This window comes from Phocoena phocoena, chromosome 12 (assembly GCF_963924675.1).
Source record: "Phocoena phocoena chromosome 12, mPhoPho1.1, whole genome shotgun sequence".
Classification (NCBI taxonomy): domain Eukaryota; kingdom Metazoa; phylum Chordata; class Mammalia; order Artiodactyla; family Phocoenidae; genus Phocoena; species Phocoena phocoena.
Genome location: NC_089230.1, coordinates 20,296,165 through 20,320,634, shown reverse-complemented (window position 1 = coordinate 20,320,634; position 24,470 = coordinate 20,296,165). Strand labels below are relative to the sequence as shown.

General features: G+C 39.2%; 1 protein-coding gene across 1 annotated transcript in view; it reads left to right on the top strand.

The window, feature by feature from the left end:
• UTRN (utrophin) overlaps positions 1 to 24,470 on the top strand; it is a 482,739-nt gene that overhangs the window by 143,992 nt on the left and 314,277 nt on the right. Inside the window, exons 18-22 of the mRNA XM_065888619.1 lie at positions 7,419 to 7,506; positions 12,810 to 13,051; positions 13,215 to 13,395; positions 15,345 to 15,490; positions 16,148 to 16,360. Coding sequence (XP_065744691.1) covers positions 7,419 to 7,506; positions 12,810 to 13,051; positions 13,215 to 13,395; positions 15,345 to 15,490; positions 16,148 to 16,360 — 870 coding nt within the window. The remainder of the gene's footprint in view (positions 1 to 7,418; positions 7,507 to 12,809; positions 13,052 to 13,214; positions 13,396 to 15,344; positions 15,491 to 16,147; positions 16,361 to 24,470) is intronic.

The window sequence follows — 24,470 nt, the reverse complement described above, 5'->3', positions numbered from 1 at the left end:
GAAAAGATATTTGATACAATTTCAATCTTCTTAAATTTACCAAGGCTTGATTTGTGACCCAAGACATGATCTATCCTTGAGAATGTTCCATCAGCACTTGAGAAAAAAGTGTATTCTGTTGTTTTTGGATGGAATGTCCTATAAATATCAATTAAGTCCATCTTGTTTAATGTATCATTTACAGCTTGTGTTTCCTTATTTATTTTCATTTTGGATGATCTGTGCATTGGTGAAAGTGGGGTGTTAAAGTCTCCTACTATGATTGTGTTACTGTTGATTTCCCCTTTTATGGCTGTTAGTATTTGCCGTATGTATTGAGGTGCTCCTGTGTTGGGTGCATAAATATTTATAATTGTTATATCTTCTTCTTGGATTGATCCCTTGATCATTATGTAATGTCCTTCTTTGTATCTTCTAATAGTCTTTATTTTAAAGTCTATTTTGTCTGATATGAGAATTGCTACTCCAGCTTTCTTTTGGTTTCCATTTGCATGGAATATCTTTTTCCATCCCCTCACTTTCAGTCTGTATGTGTCTCTAGGTCTGAAGTGGGTCTCTTGTAGACAGCGTGTATATGGGTCTTTTTTTTGTATCCATTCAGCCAATCTGTGTCCTTTGGTGGGAGCATTTAGTCCATTTACATTTAAGGTAATTATTGACATGTATGTTCCTATTCCCATTTTCTTAATTGTTTTGGGTTCGTTGTTGTAGGCCTTTCCTTCTCTTGTTTTTCTTGCCTAGGGAAGTTCCTTTAGCATTGATGTAAAGGTGGTTTGGTGGTGCTGAACTCTCTCAGCTTTTGCTTGTCTGTAAAGGTTTTATTTTCTCCGTCAAATCTGAATGAGATCCTTGCTGGGTAGAGTAATCTTGGTTGCAGGTTTTTCTCCTGCATCACTTTAAATATGTCCTGCCACTCCCTTCTGGCTTGCAGAGTTTGTGCTGAAAGATCAGCTGTTAACCTAATGGGGATTCCCTTGTGTGTTATTTTTCCCTTGCTGCTTTTAATATGTTTTCTTTGTATTTCATTTTTGACAGTTTGATTAATATGTGTTTTGGCGTATTTCTCCTTGGAAATATCTTGTATGGGACTCTCTGTGCTTCCTGGACTTGATTGACTATCTCCTTTCCCATATTAGGGAAGTTTTCAACTATAATCTCTTCAAATATTTTCTCAGTTCCTTTCTTTTTCTCTTCTTCTTCTGGAACCCGTATAATTCGAATGTTGGTGCGTTTAATGTTGTCCCAGAGGTCTCTGAGACTGTGCTCAGTTCTTTTCATTCTTTTTTCTTTACTCTGCTCTGCAGTAGTTATTTCCACTATTTTATCTTCCAGGTCACTTATCCGTTCTTCTGCCTCAGTTGTTCTGCTATTGATCCCATCTAGAGTATTTTTAATTTCATTTATTGTGTGGTTCATTGTTGCTTGTTTCATCTTTAGTTCTTCTAGGTCCTTGTTAAATGTTTCTTGCATTTTGTCTATTCTATTTCCAAGATTTTGGATCATCTTTACTATCATTATTCTGAATTCTTTTTCAGGTAGACTGCCTATTTCCTCTTCATTTGTTAGGTCTGGTGGGTTTTTATCTTGCTCCTTCATCTGCTGTGTGTTTTTCTGTCTTCTCATTTTGCTTATCTTACTGTGTTTGGGGTCTCCTTTTTGCAGGCTGCAGGTTCGTAGTTCCCATTGTTTTTGGTGTCTGTCCCCAGTGGCTGAAGTTGTTTCAGTGGGTTGTGTAGGCTTCCTGGTGGAGGGGACTAGTGCCTGTTTTCTGGTGGATGAGGCTGGATCTTGTCTTTCTGGTGGGCACGTCCACGTCTGGTGGTGTGTTTTTGGGTAACTGTGGACTTATTATGATTTTAGGTAGCCTCTCTGCTAATGGGTGGGGTTGTGTTCCTGTCTTACTAGTTGTTTGGCATAGGGTGTCCAACACTGTAGCTTGCTGGTCGTTGAGTGAAGCTGGGTGCTGGTGGTGAGATGGAGATTTGTAGGAGATTTTCGCCGTTTGATACGTGGAGCTGGGAGGTCTCTTGTGGACCTGTGTCCTGAAGTTGGCTCTCCCACCTCAGAGGCACAGCACTGACTCCTGGCTGTAGCACCAAGAGCCTTTTATCCACACGGCTCAGAATAAAAGGGAGAAGAAGTAGAAAAGAAAGAAAGAAAGAAGGAAAGAAGGAAAGAAGGAAGGAAGGAAGGAAAGAAAGAAAGGAGGGAGGGAGGGAGGAAGGAAGGAGGGAAGGAAGGAAAGAAAGAAAGAAAGAAAGAAGGAAAGAAGATGAAGTAAGGTAAACTAAAATAGTTATTAAAATAAAAATAATTATTAAGAAAAAAAATTTTTTTTAAAAAGAAAAAACCAACAAAAAAAAAAACGGACTGATAGAACCCTAGGACAAATGGTGGAAGCAAAGCTATACGGACAAAATCTCACACAGAATCATACACATAGACACGAAAAGAGGAAAAGGGGAAAAAAATCATAAACCTGGCTCTCAAAAGTCTACTTCCTCAATTTGGGATAATTCGTTGTCTATTCATGTATTCCACAAATACAGGTACATCAAGTTGATTGCAGAGGTTTAATCCGCTGCTTCTGAGGCTGCTGGGAGGGATTTCCCTTTCTGTTCTTTGTTCTCACAGCTCCCTGGGCTCAGCTTTGGATTTGGCCCCGCCTCTGCCAAAGGCGTCTGTTCTTCTCTCAGACAGGACAGGGTTAAAGGAGCCGCTGATTCGAGGGCTCTGGCTCACTCAGGCCGGGGGTGGGGTGGGGTGGGGGGGGCAGGGAGGGGCAAGGAGGCGGGGCTATCCTGCGGCTGCAGAGGCCGGCATGACGTTGCACCAGCCTGAGGCGCGGTATGCGTTCTCCTGGGGAAGTTGTCCCTGGATCCCAGGACCCTGGCAGTGGCGGGCTGCACAGCCTCCCGGGAAGGGCGGTGTGGTGAGTGACCTGTGCTCGCACACAGGCTTCTTGGTGGCGGCAGCAGCAGCCTTAGCGTCTCATGCCCGTCTCTGGGGTCCGCGCTTTTAGCCGTGGCTCGCGCCCGTCTCTGGAGTTCCTTTAAGCAGCACTCTTAATCCCCTCTCCTTGCGCACCAGGAAAGAAAGAGGGAAGAAAAAGCCTCTTGTCTTTTCGGTAGGTCCAGACTTTTCCCTGGACTCCCTTCCGGCTAGCCGTCGTGCACTAACCCCCTGCAGGCTGTGTTCACGCCGCCAACCCCAGTCCTCTACCTGCGCTGTGACCGAAGCCCGAGCCTCAGCTCCCAGCCCCGCTCGCCCCGGCGGGTGAGCAGACAAGCCTCTCGGGCTGGTGAGTGCCGGTCGGCACTGATACTCAGCGTGGGAATCTCTCCGCTTTGCCCTCCGCACCCCTGTTGCTGCGCTCTCCTCCGCGGCTCCGAAGCTCCCCCGCTCCGCCACCCTCAGTCTCCGCCCGCGAAGGGGCTGCCTAGTGTGTGGAAGCCTTTCCTCCTTCACAGCTCCCTCCCACTGGTGCAGGTACCGTCCCTATCCTTTTGTCGCTGTTCTTTCTATTTTTCTTTTGCCCTACCCAGGTACGTGGGGGGTTTCTTGCCTTTTGGGTGGTCTGAGGTCTTCTGCCAGCGTTCAGTCGGTGTTCTGTAGGAGTTGTTACACGTGTAGATGTATTTCTGGTGTATCTGTGGGGAGGAAGGTGATCTCTGCGTCTTACTCTTCCGCCATCTTCCCGTTGTCCGTCGAGGAGAAGTTTTTTTTCCTCCTTCCTTAACCAGTTAATTGAGATGTGCAGGAAGGGACACTTGCTAAGGTGATCCAGTTGTCATTACTAATTTTAGCTTCATTAGATCTATCTTAATCTGGTACCTAATAGTACATGTGTGTATGCTGAAAATGTTTTGCCTTCCAAATGCAAGAAACTGTTTCAAATCCCAAGATTTCTTCTATAAACATTCTTTTTAGAGGAGAGACGTATGTAAAACAAATAAACACTATAAAATGTATGGGATTGTAGCTCTGCTACTTTGTACAGCATGTGTGTTACTGTAAATTGCAACAGGAGATTGCAGTGATTTATGTCTTTGGGGTTCATTAAGTCTCTGTACATCCCTGCATGAATTATTTAGGCACCTAGAGCAAGTCCGTATCACCATCTACATCAGCAATGGCGTTTATAAAGAGTTTGGAGAATGTTTAAAAATAAGACGTATGTGTAGATATCAATGATGTGAGTTAGAAAGTGGTAGTTACTGAGGGAATTGAGAGGAGGCCAGGCTTGCAGCTGTCTCTATACACTGGTGAAGTCCAGAAGGCAAAGTGACACTGAAGGAGGGGGCTTGGAGCTGGTCAGAAGGGCACACCAGGCAGGCGGCACCCATGAGCAGAGGCTCAGAGGGGGGCAAGTGTGTTGTGATGCTTGGAACAAATAATTCGTTTTGTTTTGTGCTAGGCGTATGTGTAAAAGCAGTAGAGAGTTAAGGCTGGAGAGGTGGTTTAGGACCAGACCCTGGCTGACTTTGAATGTTTGGGTGAGAAGCTGAGACCGATGTTTGCCTTATCATTCCACTGTAACTGTTCTTATTTAGGGGTCACCATTGACGACTGCTTTCAAAATCCAAAGGATAGATTTCTATTCTCCTCAGACTTCCTTTCTTTGCAGCATTTGCCACTGTTTACCTTCCCTTTTTACATGTCATTTAAAAAGGATATTGTTTTAAATTTAAAATGCTAGCAACTAGAACTCAATAATATAGGAAAAGGCAATCGTTTACTTATAACCAAACAGTATGTTTTTTATAAGAATCCACAAATAGTCTAAAATTAGAAAATCTATTAATATACAGCATTAGTAGGTTTAAATTCAAATCCAATAAATTTTAAAAGATAATCATCTCAATAGTAGTGCATCTTCTTAACATAGCTTTAAGATGTCCAGTTCAAACCATCAGCCAACATTTTACTTAACAGTGAACTATTAAAATAATTCTCATTAAAACACACATTTATGAAATTACTGTTATTATTTAATGTTATTGTTACTAATAGTATCATCTCACTCTTGATGAGTTCTAAGATATAAATTTGATTATACAGCTCCAGCGCTTGCAATTAATTAATGACTTGCCATTGCTGTGGGGATAAAATGTAAAGGCCACAGTGCCCTTACAAGGCACTTCCAGACAGCTCTCTTCCCTACCTCTAAGCAGAAACTCAGCACCTCTCATTCACTCGTCAGAGCTCCAGCCCTCCTGACTCCTACGCTTTTCTCAATATCCTGCCTTCCCCATGTGTGGCTTTCCGGGCTCCGAATAGCCCTTTATTAAGCCTTTGCTGTGTGGCTGAAATGCCTCCTACTTCAGAAAGCCTCCTTTAGCCTCATTAGGCAGATTCCATATTGCTTTGACCATACTTCTGTGAAAGCCCTTATTGCATTTATGTCATTATTTGTTTATATGCCTGCTGCCACTGCTTAGAAAGTGTGGATGATTTTCCCTTGAAACCTGTATTTTCAGCACTCTATAAAGTTCTTGGCTTATGGAAGGAGACCATGATGACTGTGGACAGGGGTAATGTGGAAGCACTGTTATCAGAGCCCCCTGCACAGGGGATCAGGAGAGCCAGGCATGAGGACTATGTTCCATCATTTCATATGCTTCTGAAAGACTGGTAGATGATATTAATGATCATTCAACAACCCAATTCTCAAAGGCAGTAAAGTGGCAGAGAATTTGGAAGCTACAGTGATCTTTATGGAACAAGTCCCACAGAACACTGATAAGTTAAATTCCATCCTGTGATCTAGGAACAATTTTACTTCCAGAAATTGTTATATAATATTCGAGGGGATAAAAGTAACAATTGTGTATGTTTATGTAAGGCATGATTGGCAGTTCCTGTGTTTTTCCTTTATTTATAAGTTCGTTTATTTTGTTGCTTTAGACAAGAAGTAGTAGATGCCAAAGATCTGAGAAAAATGTACAATAAAGAAAATTTAACCATTGCTTTAATTGCTAATTTTTCTTGCAAATTTGGGAAATATCAACTTAATTTTATTTTAGTGAAAGAATAACTTGTTCCAACTGATGCAATACCTGGGTGGAGAACCCCTAGTCTAATCTACCACCATCGTAAAAAAAAGTAGCCAAAAATCAGTTTGTATAAAAGCAGGTAATATTTTTTCTCCAGTTTGACGGTGACTTTTTACATCGATAGTTAGTTTAACAAAGATTAGTGGTGTTTCGTAGAATCTCTTGTTCTTTCTTGATCTTTGACTATAAAAATGGTTGTTTTACTTGGTCACATTAAGGTTTGTGTGGATCAAAATAGGAGAGTTAAATTTATTTGATAGTCCTTACATTCGTAGACCCTAGAAGTGGGATTCTTCTCTAGGTTGTCTGGTTGAAGTAATATGGGTTGCCTGGATGCTTTGATTGTGCTATTTTGGACACTATTTGAGTGGCTAGATAATTATCAAATGCAGAAATTTCAAATACTGACTGTGTATACAACACGTGTGTGTGTATGTGTGTCCATGGTTTTGCTCAGCCCTTTCTAACATTCTGGAAGACCTTGTCTTCCCCTGTCTCTGAGATATAAGGACATTGAGAATATAAAATCGTAGAGACATAAATATTAAAATTAAGAGCCATTCTGTGAATATAAAGGATAAAATACTTTGGGTCCTAAAGCATATTGTTATTGTTAAAAAATTATGTATGAATTATGCTGGTAGTTGAAGTTTGTGTTAGACCCTACGCTTAGTGTAACACCAACAAATGATATTGGGCTCAAATTATTTCTGTCTTTCGTATTAATTAATTTATTTTTGTTTGGTGATCTCTGTCTTCATAGTGCACTCAGTTCATTTCAGTCAAACTGTTATTTTTATGGTGTGGAGTATACTGAGGCCATGTATGTGAATAAATATTCTGGATCTAAAATACTAATTTTAATTACCTCCTCCTGATAGGAACTCATGTATGTAGTGTAAAATTTTTTCTTCTTATAAAAGAAACCAGGGACTTCCCTGGCAGTCCAGTGGTTAGGACTTCGCCTTCCAATGCAGAAGGTGTGGGTTCGATCCCTGGTCGGGGAGCTAAGATCCTACATGCCTCGCGACCAAAAAACCGAAACATAAAACAGGGGTGGTATTGTAACAAATTCAGTAAAGACTTTTAAAGATTTTTGTTTTGCTGTAGAGCATTTTTAAGGAAACCAAAATTGTATATTGTTTGTTTGAATTTACCTTTTAAAATTTAATCATCTCTAGCGTTCTGGAGGGCAGCTTGAAATGGCATAGCTTTATCTTGGTATTTTCTTAGGTAAACTTTGACTGTAACTCCCACCTAAGAGAGTGTGGGAGGGACATCAAATATAAAAACGTCAGTAAGCATTAATACTATATTGAGAAGAAAGTCTGTACTATTCTTATATTGGGACTTTATTTTCAGGGATTAGAAAAGGAACAGATGGAAAGAAGTTCCAGACTCGATGAATTAAACCAAACCGGACAAGTCCTTTTGGAGCAAATGGGAAAAGGTGAGAACCTTGATTTTTTTTTTTTTTTTTTTAATATCAATACTTTGCCAGACATGTGGGAGTCAATTCTTAAAGCTATATCATCCAAGTGCCCCATTACTCTGTTATAGTAGTTGATGATCTTTAGGAACAAAATAAGCTAAACCAAGGAAACCAGGTTTGGTACAGCAGTCGTGAAAGTCAAATGAAAACAGATAATTTCATTTTTTATAAACATTTCTGTGCTACAAGAGAAGTCACAGAACTTAATTCACATGCATTAGGTAGAAAGGTCCTACCAGACTTCACCGTGCTGGAATTTTTTGATGAAACTAGTTTGAGAAAACCAGTGATGTAATTATTCAAACATCTGTTTTACTGAAGAATTTGATGTGCTTTTCTAACTGAACTGAAGCATATATCTGCATCCTTACATAAGCAGACTCTGGGCAAATTACACTCTGTAAAGAAACTTCTTCTACATTAATTATCCATGGCCTAGGATTTATTTCAAATGTATTGAAGAGAAGGAAAGGCCGGGAGAATCACCCAGTTGTGCTTTCATTTCGGTTCAACATTTCTGGTTTTAAAGTAGCAGTAGGATTACTGCTAACCACATGTAGAGAAGTAAAATACAGTACTGTAAAATTAGAATAATGGATAAAGTGGAATGACAGTGGGAAATGTTAAAAACCACTTTTACTCTCATTAACAAAAGGCAGACACTCCCCCAAAATGAGAAAATTAAACTGAACATACAGACCCTATTCAGACCAGTGTCCCAAATTCTAAGCTTCCCACCCCATCCTAAAAATTTTTAATAACAGATTTTTTTAAATAAATGAATCTCTGCACTCTGATTCTGCCACACCCACTAAAAGCTGACACAGACATGAATTTAATTCAGTTCATAAACTCATGAAATTACCCCACATCACCCAGATAAAGTCTGGTTTCCAAGCTACAGTGTCGATGTAGAAGTGAAGAATCTATGATTGTAACTAACATAAATTTAACACACAATGTATTGTAATTATTGAAGTATCTCAAGGGAAATTATATTCTCGCTCTGTCTCTAGGTCCCTTCAAATAAATACTTGAAAAAGTAATCTCCAAATGGGGTGTCCACACCCAGTAGTAAGACACCTAGCTAGGATGGAGTTTGAATGAAAATACTATTCTGTTTGGAAGGAAAGAAGGAGGAAGGGAAGAAAGGGTGGGAGGGAGAGAGGGAGGAAGGAAGGAAGAAATTAAGCTGTACAAATGATCTATGACAGTGGTACATTGCTCTATGACAGTGGTACATTTCCATGAGTTCTAAATAAATGAACATATACTGGGCATATACATACTTTTGTGTATGTATGTGTGTGTGACCTCAGTATATATACAAAATAAATCAACATATTTTTCAAAAGGCAGAGGGAAAAATAATCCAAGCTTTTTTTAAAATGTGGTTTTCTGGGTTGGAGGAGGGTGATTGATCCATTAGGGACTCTAGGAAACTTTCTGAAGAGGTGGAAATATTCTATGTATTGATAAATGTGTGTAGGTTTCTTAGAACAGCACAGTTCCTGTATTTCAATGTAAGTAAATTTTACTTTAAGAAATGTGAAAGTAATAATAATGATTAAATGGGTGAGGAGTGAGTAGGGGTATATAGATAATTCAAGAATAGTAGAATGTTATTAATTACTGAAGCTGGGTAATTGGTACAGGACATTCATTCTACTGTTCTATTTATTTGTATATATTTCCATTTTCTATAATAAAAAGTCAAAAAATATAAAGATTAAAAGCTACATTTTAGAAGATTCTCGTCAAACTAATATTCCTAAATTCAGCCGTGGGTGTCTGTGGCTTTTGTCAAGGAGAGTTTCAGCAGACCTCCAAAGCATTTATTGTTGGAGTAAGGAATAGGGTTTATAAGAAAAGCCTTTCAAAGCAAGGTGAGAAAAAGAATCATATGTAAAACTGCTTGGCAAAAATATTAATCTTTACATTCCCCTGAGCCACTGGGTCTGTGGGGGAAAAAAGTTCTTTAATGCAGGTAAAAGTTTCAAATATAAATAACACCTTATCGGGCTTCCCTGGTGGCGCAGTGGTTGAGAGTCTGCCTGCCGATGCAGGGGACACGGGTTTGTGCCCCTGTCTGGGAAGATCCCACATGCCGCGGAGCGGCTGGGCCCGTGAGCCATGGCCGCTGAGCCTGCGCGTCTGGAGCCTGTGCTCCGCAACGGGAGAGGCCACAACAGTGAGAGGCCCGCGTACCGCAAAAAAAAAAAAAAAAAAAAAAAATCAAATAATCTCAATGAATTTACCTTAATGTAACTACATTTCCCCAATGCTGCCGAAGTAAAATTTTCTTTTACCACCTCCCTCCAAAAAGAATTCCCAGTATATCAACATATAAGCCTATGGAATTTGATGATGATCCTATGTTTTGTAAACATTTCCCTTGATTTTAATAGTGATAGATTGAAAAGCTAAAGTCAAGTGAGAGTGACAGGAATATGTTATATGTTATCCCTTCTAGAAAATTAATAAAAGGATGGGATATTGATTTTTGCTTTTGATTAGTCATCTAAGAGTTGGATGTCCTGTAGAAACAGAAAAAGCTACAACTTTGGATCTCTGGGAATAAAACAATTATTTTAAAAGACAATATATGGTTTTCCTTTTTTAAGATGTAAATTGTGCTTTATTTATTACTTGACACTGGTCCAAACTATATCAGGCTTAGAGGAGGGAGATTTAAATTTTGAGAATTGGTTTGAAAGTGTAAATGGATACTGAAATATTGTCAGTGAATTAAAAAAAACTATGGAAGAAGTTTCTTCAGCTTCCCTAGTACCTAAAATGAGTACCTCTTACCTATTTTCTGGATTAGTGGTGATAATTTTCCATCTCAAAATTTTATTTGCCAGCTTAATTTTCTTTCTTGTTAATCATAAATTGTCCTGACATGTAAATGAAGTGGCTGATATTATTCCTTTGCCCACTTAAAATAGAAATGACCTGGCAGGTGCACAGCCTAGATCTCCATTGCTCAGATTGTCAGAAAAGTGGTAATTTAGGACTTCCCTGGTGGTGCAGTGGTTAAGAATCTGCCTGCCAATGCAGGGGACACAGGTTCGAGCCCTGGTCCAGGAAGATCCCACATGCTGCGGAGCAACTAAGCATGGGCGCCGCAACTACTGAGCCTGTGCTCTAGAGCCCGTGCACCACAAATACTGAGCCTACGTGCCACAACTACTGAAGCCCACATGCCTAGAGCCCGTGCTGTGCAACAAGAGAAGCCACTGCAATGAGAAGCCTGCGCACTGCAACGAAGAGTAGCCCCCGCCCGCCACAACTAGAGAAAGCCCATGCGCAGCAACAAAGACCCAACGCAGCCAAAAATAAATAAATAAATAAATAAGTAAATTAAAAAAAAAAAGGAAAGTGGTAATTTAGTTAGTTTATGACCTCCATTAACAGGGATAATTGAACTTGGACTGCGGTATGAATGTTTTGTCTAGATGTAATATTCTATTACTTGTGTGATGGTGGACAGTTTACTTCAGCAATTGACATGGGTGATATATTCAGATTATGTAATGTCACGTTTGCATTTCTAATTTTCAGTGGATACGGTGTGTTACAGAAATTTTCAAAATTTGCATCATCTGTGGATCCTAAGTGACCTTTTGTTTTACATGCCTTTTTTTTCCCTTTAGAGCTCTCGTTACCCTGCATTTTGATTACATATATTTACAAAGTTTTATTGCTTCTGCTCTAATAATAAAGATGTTAAACCCATTTTTTCAACGTGCATGCTTTCTTCAGGACATTGATTCCTTTGTAGATTTCCCATACCTTTTCATAGTAATTTTCAATGATTCAATGGTATTTTATATAAAGAGAAGGACTATGATAAAACCTATTATTTTTTTTTTTTTTTTTTTTTTTAAATTTTATTTATTTATTTATTTATGGCTGTGTTGGGTCTTCGTTTCTGTGCGAGGGCTTTCTCCAGTTGCGGCAAGTGGGGGCCACTCTTCATCGTGGCACGCGGGCCTCTCACTGTCGCGGCCTCTCCTTTTGCGGAGCACAGGCTCCAGACACGCAGGCTCAGTAATTGTGGCTCACGGGCCTAGTTGCTCCGCGGCATGTGGGATCTTCCCAGACGAGGGCTTGAACCCGTGTCCCCTGCATTGGCAGGCAGTTTCTCAACCACTGTGCCACCAGGGAAGCCCAAAACCTATTATTATATGTAACTTATTTCTATGAACATTCTCTGCCTCTCAAAAATATGAGACAAAATTATGAGATGACAATAATAAACATAATGGCATTTTGTTTCCTGATGTGTTTCTAAAGTAGATAATCTTAGCACTTTGATCTTTTCACATTCACTGGTCTGTGTGTAGCATTCCCAGTAGGCTTGCTGATGCTTCTTGGGCCTGGCTACTGGTGTAGTATTCCTGCACTCACCAGATTGCTCCCAGCACTAGGAGTTCCAACCATTCATTTTGCAGTTCCTATGACCTGTGGTTTGATCACAAGTCTCAAGCTGCCTCCTCCTTTTTCTAGCCAAGCTGTTTTTCTTGATGACAGAGGGTCTACCTTCTGACGTCAGAGCCCCAGACAAGTCCAGACAGTTCATTTTATTCCTCGTGCTCAGACTGGAAACTAGTAGAACAGTAGGTTGCCAAGGATGGAGACACATGTTCTGTAGAAAAGGCAGTGGCTGACACTCGACTGATGTGCTTTTTGTGTTGGCCATCCCCCTCCTGACCTGCTATTTTAAGCTCCCCCTCTCCCGTTTTTTTTTTTTTTTTTTTTTTTTTTTTTTAAATAATTTATTTATTTTTGACTGCATTGGGTCTTCATCCCTACGCGAGGGCTTTCTCTAGTTGTGGCCAGCGGGGCCACTCTTCGCTGTGGTGCGAGGGTCTCTCACTGCGGTGGCCTCTCCCGCTGCAGAGCACGGGCTCCAGGCGTGCGAGCCTCAGCAGTTGTAGCACGCGGGCCCAGCTGCTCCGCGGCACGTGGGATCCTCCCAGACCAGGGCCCGAACCCATGCCCCCCGCATCGGCAGGCGGACTCCCAACCACTGCGCCACCAGGGAAGCCCCCCTCTCCTGTTTTTATCAAGGAATTAAACATAGTTATTTTTAAGTGCATCATTACAATGTTGTTGTGTTAAAAGGGACTTAAGGGAGTGATCATTATGTATGACGTTGCCTCATTATTTTGAATAGGTTAGAATGTTTATAACAAATCCAGAACAAGTTTTGTAATAATTTATGAAATGTCTGCTTATTTTTCATGTCTGCGTAGAAGGTCTGCCTACTGAAGAAATAAAAAATGTTCTGGAGAAGATATTATCAGAATGGAAGAATATATCCCAGCATTTGGAAGATCTAGCAAGAAAGATTCAGCTACAGGAAGATATAAATGCTTTTTTTAAGCACCTTGATGAGCTTGAAAAGACCATAAAGACAAAAGAGGAGTGGGTAAAACACACGCCCTTTTCAGAATCTCCCCTGCAGTCCTTGCCAAGCTTGAAGGATTCCTGTCAGGTAAAGACACAACCATCCAGAACATGAAAGATTTCTATGTCCAGTCCTGTATTTAAAGAAGATGCTCCTTGTATCATGAACTTTAGGTTAATTCTGCTCTGATTAACTTTCTGTGAGGATGTTCATCTTCAGCGAATCATGTGGTCATATTTTCTCTTCATAGCAAGAATTAACAGACCTCCGTAGCCACCACCCCAAAATTGAAATGCTGCATGCAAGCTGCTCAGCCCTGAAGTCTCAGCCTTCTGCCCCAGATTTTGTTCAGCAGGATTTTGAGAGCTTTGTGGGCCGTTACCAAGCTGTGCAACAGGATTTAGAGGAGCGTCACCAACAGCTCGAGAACGGTAAACCCATTCTGTTGCGTTTTTTTATTAGACAAGTCCACCATCTCCTTTCTCAGTTTGCCTTAGCTTAAAAATTACTCCCAATATTTAGACCTTTAGTACACTTGCTTGTTTTGCCCCAGCCTCACTCTGTTTTCCTCTGTGCCTGGTACTGTTCCAGTTCTTAAAGTATGCTCAGACTATTTCCTAGATTCACCCTTGTTTGTAAAAATGCAGACAGCTTTCATGTGCTGTTAAAATTGGGTTAATAGGACATGATGATTTTTAAAGAGTTTTTTTAGGGATGTTGTTTCTCCTTTTCACTGATGGATGGCCAGCTGATAGTCATTACTAGCAGGCCTAAAAAGAATGATCACTTGCTTCTGTTTGCTCAAAATGGTTAAAGTTTTAGCAATGCCATCTCCTCTTTTCAAAGAAATCGTGTTCCTCTTTCAAAGTCTGAAAAATTTTCAAGAGTTTTTACTTCTGAAATAAGCCTGGTTTGGGAAAGTTAACTGTTAAAGATTTTGAAAGCTCATCCCTCATATATTATATTTTTTTCTCCTTGGCTTTTAAGTCAGGAATTGTGCTGTATTATGTAACATTATGGGGAGTACATGCTAAACAGCTACACACTTAACCATACCCTTCCTTGCAGCAATCGTAGGTTATGTAATGACTTGTAAGACTCTGTATGTGCATGGTAAGCAAATGTATCATGTTTCCTTTCTTCTGGAAAGGCATTTGGCCACCATACTCTTTGTTTATTGAATTCAGTTAACTTAGACTGTGAAGCGTTCGAGAGTACCTCCTTTTCAATTTGCTGTTACAAAATATGCTTTCATTTTTGACAAGGCAGTTTAAACGTTCAGTTTCTTAACTTTAAAACAATTGGTAAATTTTTTTGTTGTTGTTTTTAATTGTGGTAAAATATGCATAACATAAAATTTACCATTTTAACCATTTTAAAGTGTAGAGTTCAGTAGTGGAAAATACATTCATATCGTTGTACACCCCATCCCCAGAACTTTTTTGTCTTGTAAAACCGAAACTCTGTACCCGTTAAACAGCAGCTCTTCATTCCTTCCTCCCTCCAGCCCCTGGCAACCACCATTCTACTTTCTGTTTCTATGAGTTTGACTAGTCTGTATACCTCACCTAAGTGGGATCATACATTTTTCGTTTTTTTGTGACTGGCTTTTTTCACTTATCCTCAAAGTTCTTTTGTGTGGGTTGCATGTGTTGGAATTTCCTTCCTTTTTAAGAATGAGTAGTATTCCATTGTATGTATACACCATATTTTGTTTGTCCATTCATTTGTAGATGGGCATTTGGGTTGTTTCCACCCTTTGGCTGTTGTGACTTTTGCTGCTACTTGGTTTCACCTCTTTGTGCTTCAAATGAGCTGGCTTCCTCTCCACACAAGTGTTGCTTGTCTGTAAACTTGACATCAGTGGCTGAAGTAGACATCACTCCAGCTGCCTTGTGCAGCCGTTATTTCTCAGGGTACCTGTGCGACCTGGCTGTGGTGTTCAGCGTAACGTCCACCCCTCTGTGGGTAGCAGTTTGTCTACACGCCTGAACTTAGAGGAAGACTGATTGAGGGGATCTTTGTCTCCTTTTATTCTTTGTGTTGCTACTGGGGAAAAGGAGATTATATGAGACAAAAGGAACATTGTAGTACCATCTGCAGAGAGTCATTTCATCATGATGAAATGAAGAAAAATGATGGTGGGTTACTTAATATTTCAAACATCAACATCCGCAGGAATGAAGTCACTATATGACTCTCAGAAATGCCAATGCAGTGATTTATTGTGTCTCTAACAGAGACCCTTTTTAATCTTAATTCCAGAGTTTAACTTCTTATGTATTAGAATTCACTTATTAAATAGGAAGATTAACAGTATGTATAACAATGTTAGTTTCCTGCCATTATTTTCTCAAAGTAAGTATTTTTCAATAAACAGAACTGAAGAGCCGACCTGGACGTGCGTATTTGGAAACATTGAAAACGCTGACAGATCTGCTAAATGATTCTGAAAATAAGGCCCAGACGTCTTTGAATGTCTGGAATGATCTTGCAAAGGTGGAGAAGGCCCTGCAGGAAGAAAAGGTAATATATATTATAGGACCTAAGACCTATAGACCTAAGAAGTTTAGGCTCATTTCTAATATCTCATATTTTGAAATATTTTTTCAGCTATTTAAAAAATATATCAGTTTTGGTCAAAATTAGTCAAAAATTTCTTATATTTCTTGTAGTTTGAAGGTTAATCACTATAATGTAGGACCTCAGCTAAAAGATAGTTATTAAATATTTTTAATAGAATAAAAGCATCTTTTCTCCTTCTGTTGTGACTAGCTTAAAATTCTCAACCATATAAAGTATCTTTAATGAAATGAAGACAATCGATTGTGTTGTTCTTTTACTGTATTGAATGAAAATGCTTCCCTGGTCATTTAAGATATGTGCCTCTGCACTATTTCATCAGATGCAACAGATCCACCATGGAGCCCAGCACACGGGGCCCTCACTGGGCCTGTTGTCCCGCTGGTTTTTAGTGCAGAGGACACTTTGTGTCTAAATGACACACAACTCATGTAGCTGTGACTTTTCTGATTACACTTATTCTTTTTTCATGAGTTTTTCACAATTCTTTTTTGATCAAATTCCTTTAAAAAAGTGACTTTGACTGTTTATAGCCAGTATTATTACATCTGCACAGACAAATTATTGTGTGTATTTTTAATCTTGAAAACTGTTTTCCAGGCCGTTGATGAAATCCTAGAGAATCAAAAACCTATACTGCATAAACTTGCAGAAGAAACAAAGGCTTTGGAGAAAAATGTTTCTCCAGATGTAGAAAAACTGTATAAGCAAGAATTTGATGATGTTCAAGGAAAGTGGAACAGACTAAAGGTCAAGGTTTCCACAGATCTGCATTTGCTTGAAGAAATTACCCCCAAACTCAGAACTTTTGAGGTAAATCTAAAGGTGTTTAGGAGTTTAAGTTTATTACAGAGTAAAATAGTAACTATCAGTAACTATTATTTGAGTATTTTGCATTCTTTCTGGCCCCATTTATAAATAAACTTAAGTTTATTTCATACTTAAGCTGGCATGTATAAATCCCAACCAAAGACATACTTTTAATGTGCTGGGGAACACATTGATCTCCTTTGGCCTTGCAAAAAGGCTTCTTGGTAGAGGTCAACTGGATGGAGAGTTCCAGAGGAAAGGATAAATGTGAGGATGTAGGAGAAAGTGGTCAAAGTCCATGTCAGATGGGATAGTCAGAATTTTAACATTTCACCTGTGAGGAAGAAGGAGAAGTGAAGTAGTGAAGTTTCCAAATCACCTGGTTTTCTAATAGAAAAGGTCTGGATGAAGAATGAACCAATCGCACCCTCTTCCCTACCGCCCCCCGCCCAGTGCCTTTTACCTTGGTCTTTTGTGGGTTTTTTTCCTCCACTGATGTATCCCAGGGTATACTTCTCGTACAGTGCCTGGCACAGAGAAGGCACTCAATAATATTTTTCAGTGAATAAAAATGAGGTTAGTAATAGGAGATTTAGATTTGGGGATATATATATGTGTGTGTATATGTATAATATATTTGGATTTGAAGATTTTACATATATATATATATATATATATTTGGATTTAGATCCCAAGAGAATATATATGAGATTAAATTTATGAATATATATGAGACAGAATTTATGAAAATTATGTTTTAAAAATCAAAATCAGAGAACATGTGGTAGAAGCTGGTAGACTGTACAGATCAGTGTGAAGAGATCCAGAAAGACCAGCAAGTGTGGTGATCACTGAACTTTGAGGGAAGCTCTTTGACACAGGAGTCAATGGGCAATTCCAATTCATGACCAGGAGAATAAAGATGGCAAGAGCTGTGTGTGTGTGTGTGTGTGTGTGTGTGTGTGTGTGTGTGTGTGTGTGTGGTGGTAGTGGAAGGAAGTGGTTTTCTCTAAGTTTAAGCTGCAGTTTTACAGTGAGATCTCATTAGAACAAACCATTAATTTTGAAGAGGAGGGTGTTTTTTTGTGGTTCCGTATTTTTGGCTCATTTAATTTTGCGAGTGGATCCACTTCCCCTTGTCTGTCTTCAATTGTAATTCTTTCCAACTTAAAAAACCCAAATTACCCTTATTCATAATTAAAAATTTTTGGTTATGATCCAAGCATTGGATTGTCAGTGGTTCTCAACCAGGGGTCATTTTCCTCCCAGAAGGACATTTATTAATGTTTGGAGACATTTTTGGTTGTCACACCTGTGGGGAAGGGAGGGTGCTATTGGCACCTTAGTGGGTAGAGGCCAAGGTTACAGCGAATGCACAGGAAAACCGCCACAATGGAGGAATTTTCTAGCCCAAATGTCAGTAGTGCCAAGGTTGAGCAATGCTGGATTAAGTATTTCCCACACAGCTCATGCAGCTGTGACTTTTTGGATTATACTTACTCTTTTTTCATGAGTTTTTCACAGTTCTTTTTTGATCAAATTCAAAGATCATTGCTTTGTTTTCATATTTAAATCTGAAATGTTGTTTGGGAAATTTACAGGTGAAGATTAATCTAATGGTTAATCTCCTTTGACTCTTAAAAGTGTATTTATTTTAGGGTTAGCTAAATGCATGCCAATATTTTATGGAAATTAAAGAGAATAAACATTCCTCCAGAACACAAAATAGAGTCCTGTGGTGATAGTAATCCAGATTTAGGCTTTACTGGGTTGTTACTAATGTAGCAAATCCAGGCACTTAAAGTGGCCAGTTGGAGCATATGCCACATTTATTTCCATTAAAAATATCTCACTTTAAGCACCTGTGTCTGGATATTTAGGTTTTTTTTTTTGATTGCTCTTATTACAGTAACAGATTTGGAATGTAAATTACAAATTTTTAATTTATTTTTTGTTTCCTAACTACAAGATTGTTGACGATGTCAGTATTCCCTAATTCAACTTCTTTATTGAAATGGTTATTTCTAAAGAACATTTTTGCTCCTTTATTTGCTTTGAAGGAATTGCTTGTTACTTAATTACTCACAATTCACTTAGAAAAACTTTTACTTTTTCCCCTAGAGATAATTGCAGTAAATATTCATTTACAGGTTAAAATTGTTTTTCCTTTTTCAACGACCTGGTATCTTTTTTTTTAGGCATTCAAGTTCTACTTGTCTTTAAGGCATGAAGTACAGTAGGTTTTTGATTCAGTGCCAATTTATGATGATGTTTCTTAGGAACAAAGTTTATTTTTAAAGTACATTTTAAATTATATAAGAAATACTTAAATACTGCTCACTGAAGACATTGAATAATCGAGAAGTATTGAGAGTGAGCATTTAGAGTTCCCTTTCTTCCCCAATACCATTTCCTTTCCTGGAGGCAGCTGACATTAACAGTGATCCTTGCCGAGGTTAACATACTCAAAGTCAGGAAGAAAAGTTCCTGAGTATTACTAATTCGAATCATTTTTTCCACACTGACAGAACCAGATGATACTGGAACTCCATGAGGGATATGTAAATAGATGGTACACAAATGCATGAGTATGGATTGGAGTATCAATCTCACTACTCAAAATAATAATGCTTTTCATTGACACAGCACATTTAAACTTTGAAAGTATTTTCATAGCTATGCAGCTACTTTTTCCTACCATCCTAAAATATTTGTCAGGTTATCTTGTTATCTGTTTATGTGCAAGTTTTAGTTTTCTGTTATTTGTTGACAAATAGTGTTTTCCTTATGTGCCTGCATTTCCTTTATCTACATGGCTGATTTCTTTTGTACAGGTAGAGGTTGGGCCAGCATTGTTATTCTCAGTGTCATGCTCAAATATGTTCTTAAATTCTTCTTTTTTTATCTATTATTCCATGCCAAATTAATGACCTCACTTCCTGTACTTAAGAATTAAAATGTTAATTGGTGCTTTTAAAAACTCTCATGGAAAGACCTACCACTCCTTCCAGGAAGCAAAATATTTAAAAATACACAAAAAAGGTAATATTTTCACTGTTGATTTTACTGACATTACTTTCTTATGAATTATGGGGATTAAATATTATAAAATCCTAAGACGCTGTTTATCACCAGCAATAATATTTTTGAATTCAGGGGCTGCAAGGGTATTTCGTATTACTTCCTTTCCTGTATTCAGTGTCCCCTGCAGGGTGGTATAACCATGAAATTGTGAAACTGTCCTCAAGGCCCGCACAAAACTCCCTTATATTGGTATTTACCAATGCTCCCTCCTCTTTGGATGGCCTCTTTAGCCCCTTCTTCTGTTTGCAGACTTTCGTGTCATCTCTTGCCCTGATAATCCCATTACCCTTTAAATCTGACTCCTGCTTGCAACCTCTCCTCTCTTGCATTCACTGTCTACACTGATGCCAGTTGTATTTCTGGAAAGGATCTGGTTGTCTTTGCCATAATAGTACAAAGTGCTCTCATGAACGTCTCATAGCTCCTGCCCTTTCCTTGCCCTGGAGCCCTGTCTGCATCTTCTCCTGTGCACTGCTTCGGGTGGGGAGACAGTGTGGTGGGTCACAAAGAATACATTGGATAATTTGCCTTTCTCCGGAAATGTCATTTACTTGCTAGGAATTCACAGCCTCCTCGGCTCATCCTTTAAGTGTAAGCTGCTTCTACAAGCAGTCTTTGGTTTTACTCACCATCACACCTGCAGCTAATTATTCCCTTTTCTTCTACACGTTGTTTACACCTTCACAAGAACCCCGTCTCAGGCCAGCTTTTATTATGGCGAGACCTGCCTGTCTGTCCTCCCCCAGGGCATGAGCTCTTTGAGCACAGGAACCTTGTCTGGTGTACTGCAGGTAAGCGGATGTGAAAGGCTCTGCCTTGCAGGTGCCTACAGACATCATACACACGCGTCCTGTCTAATGAGGTTGGACCTATAAAATCTAAATGCCCAGTTGTCCTTGGCAGGACACCCATGTAGTCATACCTCTTCCTTCGGTTGCTGAGCAAAGACACACACTGAACACTCTGTGTTCTCACGCAGAGTGGGGAAGGGGACATGCTGGAGCTCTGAGACATGCAGAACCAGGTGTAGAAATTACTTTGGAACACATTTCAGGGTAAAAACCCAATGGTAAATATTTTCTAACAAAAATATGCAGTATAGCTGATTTAATTCTTTCTAGGTAACATGTAACTGATAGAATGATCTCATAAGAGTTTTTTTTCTCATTCTGAATGCATTTTACTTTAATAAAGGGAATATTGGTGCTTTCTGAACCTTAAATTTAAGAACTCTGGTGGTTTCTGCTAAATAAATGTAGTAGCAAAGTCACCGTTGGCCTTCCTTACTAAGCAAGGGAACACTTTTTAGAGTGTTTTGAGGTTAATGAACATTATAAAACAAACAAAAACCCTACTGCCTTAAAATACTGTTTTAATCCGTTTGCCTATATCTTGGGTTAGATATTGGCTGCTTAAAAAGCTGTGGACATTCCAACAGATGGGGGAGGAGCAAAATAAAATGCCAAGAATTTAGCTGTAAATAAAATCCTGGGAGGAAGTTGTGTACCTTGGAATCTTATTGTATTGAGTGCAGAGTTACCAGGCTTCAGATTTCCTCTATCCCTGGCTCAGGGGCTGGGGGCTACGAGATGGGGTGTGTGGGGTTAAAGGAATTGTTTTAATGACCTCACATTCCTTTTCTGTGACCCAGCAGCAGGTGTTGCTCATCCAAAGTGCTTACAAATCAGCGCTTTTGAGCAGTGATGGTCAATGTAGCATTTTGACCCCTCCAAATGAGAGTGTTCCATCCTTTGGTTTTCAAAACTACCATATTAGTCATTTTATATTTCTTTGAGAATTTATGAGTATAAATAGGAATGAGAAATGCTTAACCCTAGGTTAGTACTTACAGTTTGTTGTTGCATGTGAAATAATAAGAGACATTTATTTTAGAAATTTACTAGTATTTTAAATTTTTTCGTATTGCTCTAAAAGAACTGAAGTCTCCCCAGAGAAGATAGAAAGTTAGAAATGACCCAGTTTAAATATCTCCATATGTCTCTATTTCTGTATTCATTCTGCAAGTTGATGTAGATGGTGAAAAAATTAAATACTCACTATTGTGCATTAGAACCTCATAAGTGCATCAGCTGAGTGAGTTTTAAATGGGCAGAGGAACGCTCCTCACGTGAGCGACTTCACTTTCTTTGTAACCGCTTTGCTGTACAATTGACCTAAAGATGAGCAGATTCTGTTTTTTTAAAAAGCACAGAAAACATCTGCTGCAAGTGGATTGAGATAATATTTTCCTTCTAGGGAAAGAGGAGATACTAGAGGGCAGAGCAGAGCTGTCTTATCTCCTGCATTTACCTGCACACAAATGGCTGCTAGTAGTGATCTTAGCGATCTAAAAACCTTTCCCGCACTCTGTAGCCACAGGGTAGGGATGCCTTGTGAAGCTTCTGTTATCAGGCATTTCTAGAGTTTGGGCCTTTCCTCATGTACTTGGCTTCCTTCTGCTGAGCTGAATTTAGCCGAGTCTAGTCAGAACTGTCATAAGCAGTAGTTCTTTCAAACAGCCACTTTTGAACAGTTATGTGATGGAACAAGCATTAATGTTGGCAGCATTTAAACACATTAAACGGACGCTTATGCAAATGTGTACTCACCCTGGCTACTCATTCCTATGAAGTGTCTGTTAGGAATAGACACCAGAACTGGAAGTGGTAATTCTTTCATGGGGTTAATCTTGGTAGTAAAGCACTTGATTTTGTAGATCTGAGTAATACTAGCTACCATTTACTGCATACCTGCTCTGTACCATCTCTGTTTTTCAAAACAATCAGACGAGGCAGTTGTTATTATTCCTATTTTATAGGTGAGCTATGGAAGCTCCCTGAAGAGAAATTGAGAAATTAGTTTCTCAAGCCCTCATGCCTGGTAAGGTGCTGGACTACGTATTCAGACCTTGGTCTTTCTTTTCATGGAGCACACTGCCTGTCTTAGACCTCAGTGTGGCCAGGATTACCTGCAGGATTTTTAGTCGTGAAAACACTTTTCAGATTCCTCTGTTCCCTTTGTTCCTATTGAGATGATCAGTTGGTCTATGTGGCTTGTCTGTGTCTGTTGCTTCCTTCTTTCTTTGTTCTCATGTTTCACTATAAGAGGAGGGGCTGGTGTGTGTGAATTGTGTGTGCTCACAAGGGTCTGTATGTGTCTGAAGGAGGGAGGAAGGGGGTTGATGCCATAAAATTTCCTCTCCTATGCCAATGATGGGGATCACTGAGGCTGCTTGCTTCAGTCAAGGCTGATTGTGGTGAAAACCTTCTTGGAATATAATGCTTCCATATAAAGTTGAAAAATTCTTGGCCCAGGAGACTATCAATTTTCCTTATTCCAAACTAGATTTAACGAATTGCCCAGTTACACGGCAGTAATGCTGCCTTGCATTCTTAAAAAGTTCAGGCTGGAGATTAACAGTGCAAGATGTGGTAACAAGTTAAATGGACAGTTAAAAAGGCCCTTTATGAACTCTACAGATACATTCGTACTTTCTCTGTTTTTGCACTTTTATCTTTTACACACCCCACTCCACCCTGCCCTGATCATGTCTTCCTAAGCAGTCTTCTAGGATAAGATCTGAGAATGCTGGAGCAAACCCAGAAGAAGAGATATGTCACCAGTTGAAAATATATAAGAGTAGTGTGGGTGTGTGAGAATAGTGACAGACAAGCTGAAGAGCAGAGGGAAAGGAAGCTTGGGGAAAGTGCACAGTGTGACTGAAAGGGCTTTCAAAGCTTGCTTGGGAGAAGGGGAACGAGGAAGTGCTTGCACAGGGTGGTATAACATGAAAAGAGTATAGACAGAAAGGCCCAGCTATATAAGCACTTTTTGCTTCCCATGTTCATCAGAGAATGACCCTGCAAATTAGAAAGTGGAGAATGGTCATTATTGAGGGTGCATTAGAGCCTGAATTATGAGTTAGATGGAAAAACGACGCAGTCCTTCAGATGCCTAAGTCTACATCCTGAGTAGCGTGGGATTTTACCCATGATCCGATTATGCAACTTGTGAGGAAATTACTAGAAAAAAATGGAGATGGGTGAATGTCCTAAATAAGGGGGAACATTATTTTCTAGAAGCTAAAGACCTGAAGTAAGCTTGATGTCAGTTCCTGGCAAAGCTGTAAATGAATGATCAACCAGAGATCTTATATGTGCTTAGGAAAGAATGTGGTGGTCACCAGGAGTCAGCATGGATACCACTCATAAGCCTTGTCCGAACTCATTTCCTAAGTACTGCTTGCTTTTATTTATTTTTTGGAGGAGGGTTACTATTAGATAATACAGATTCATAGTCTCACATTTCATGTGTGCTCATTTAGTTCAAATAATGCTGACAAACTATCATTTTGGGTAAATCTTGATATCAGCAAAGTATTTGAGAAAATCCCTTATAACCTTATCAGAAGGAAGTGGAAAGCTACTTAGATGCTAGAATTATGTTGATTCCCATGTTTTGAAAACGAAGCTGAAAGTTTGTTGGTTAATGAATGAGATGGTGTCCTCATGGGGGAATGCTCAGATAGGCACTGTAATTGGCCTTATTTTTCATCTGGAAAAAAACCCAAAACCCAACCCAAAAAAACCCAACAGAAAAAGGATAGCTCACTGTCAGATTTCTAGATAAGAGAAAGCTGGGAGGCACAGCTGATAAGAAAGTGGAGAGACTAAAAATTCAAATCATTCTGTTGGGTTTTTATTGTAGTGTTAACTAGTATCGTTAACATAACAAGGCAAAATTTAATATTTATAAATATCAAGTTCTGAATTTATTACAGAAGTCAGTTAAACAATATGGGATAGGGAAAATGTACTTTTGAGGTAGTTGTGTGAATTTTGGAGTTTTAGCTAACCATAATATTATGAATAATATATATCTAAACAAATTTTTAAAAATGAAGGAAACAAAACCCAACTCTACAATAAGAAAAATAAAACTGAAAAAAATTTAGATGGCATTTTCTGAATGTAATATCGATGTGTGAAATACCAGTTAGGTTCCATCTTCGTCATTCATTGCAACATTT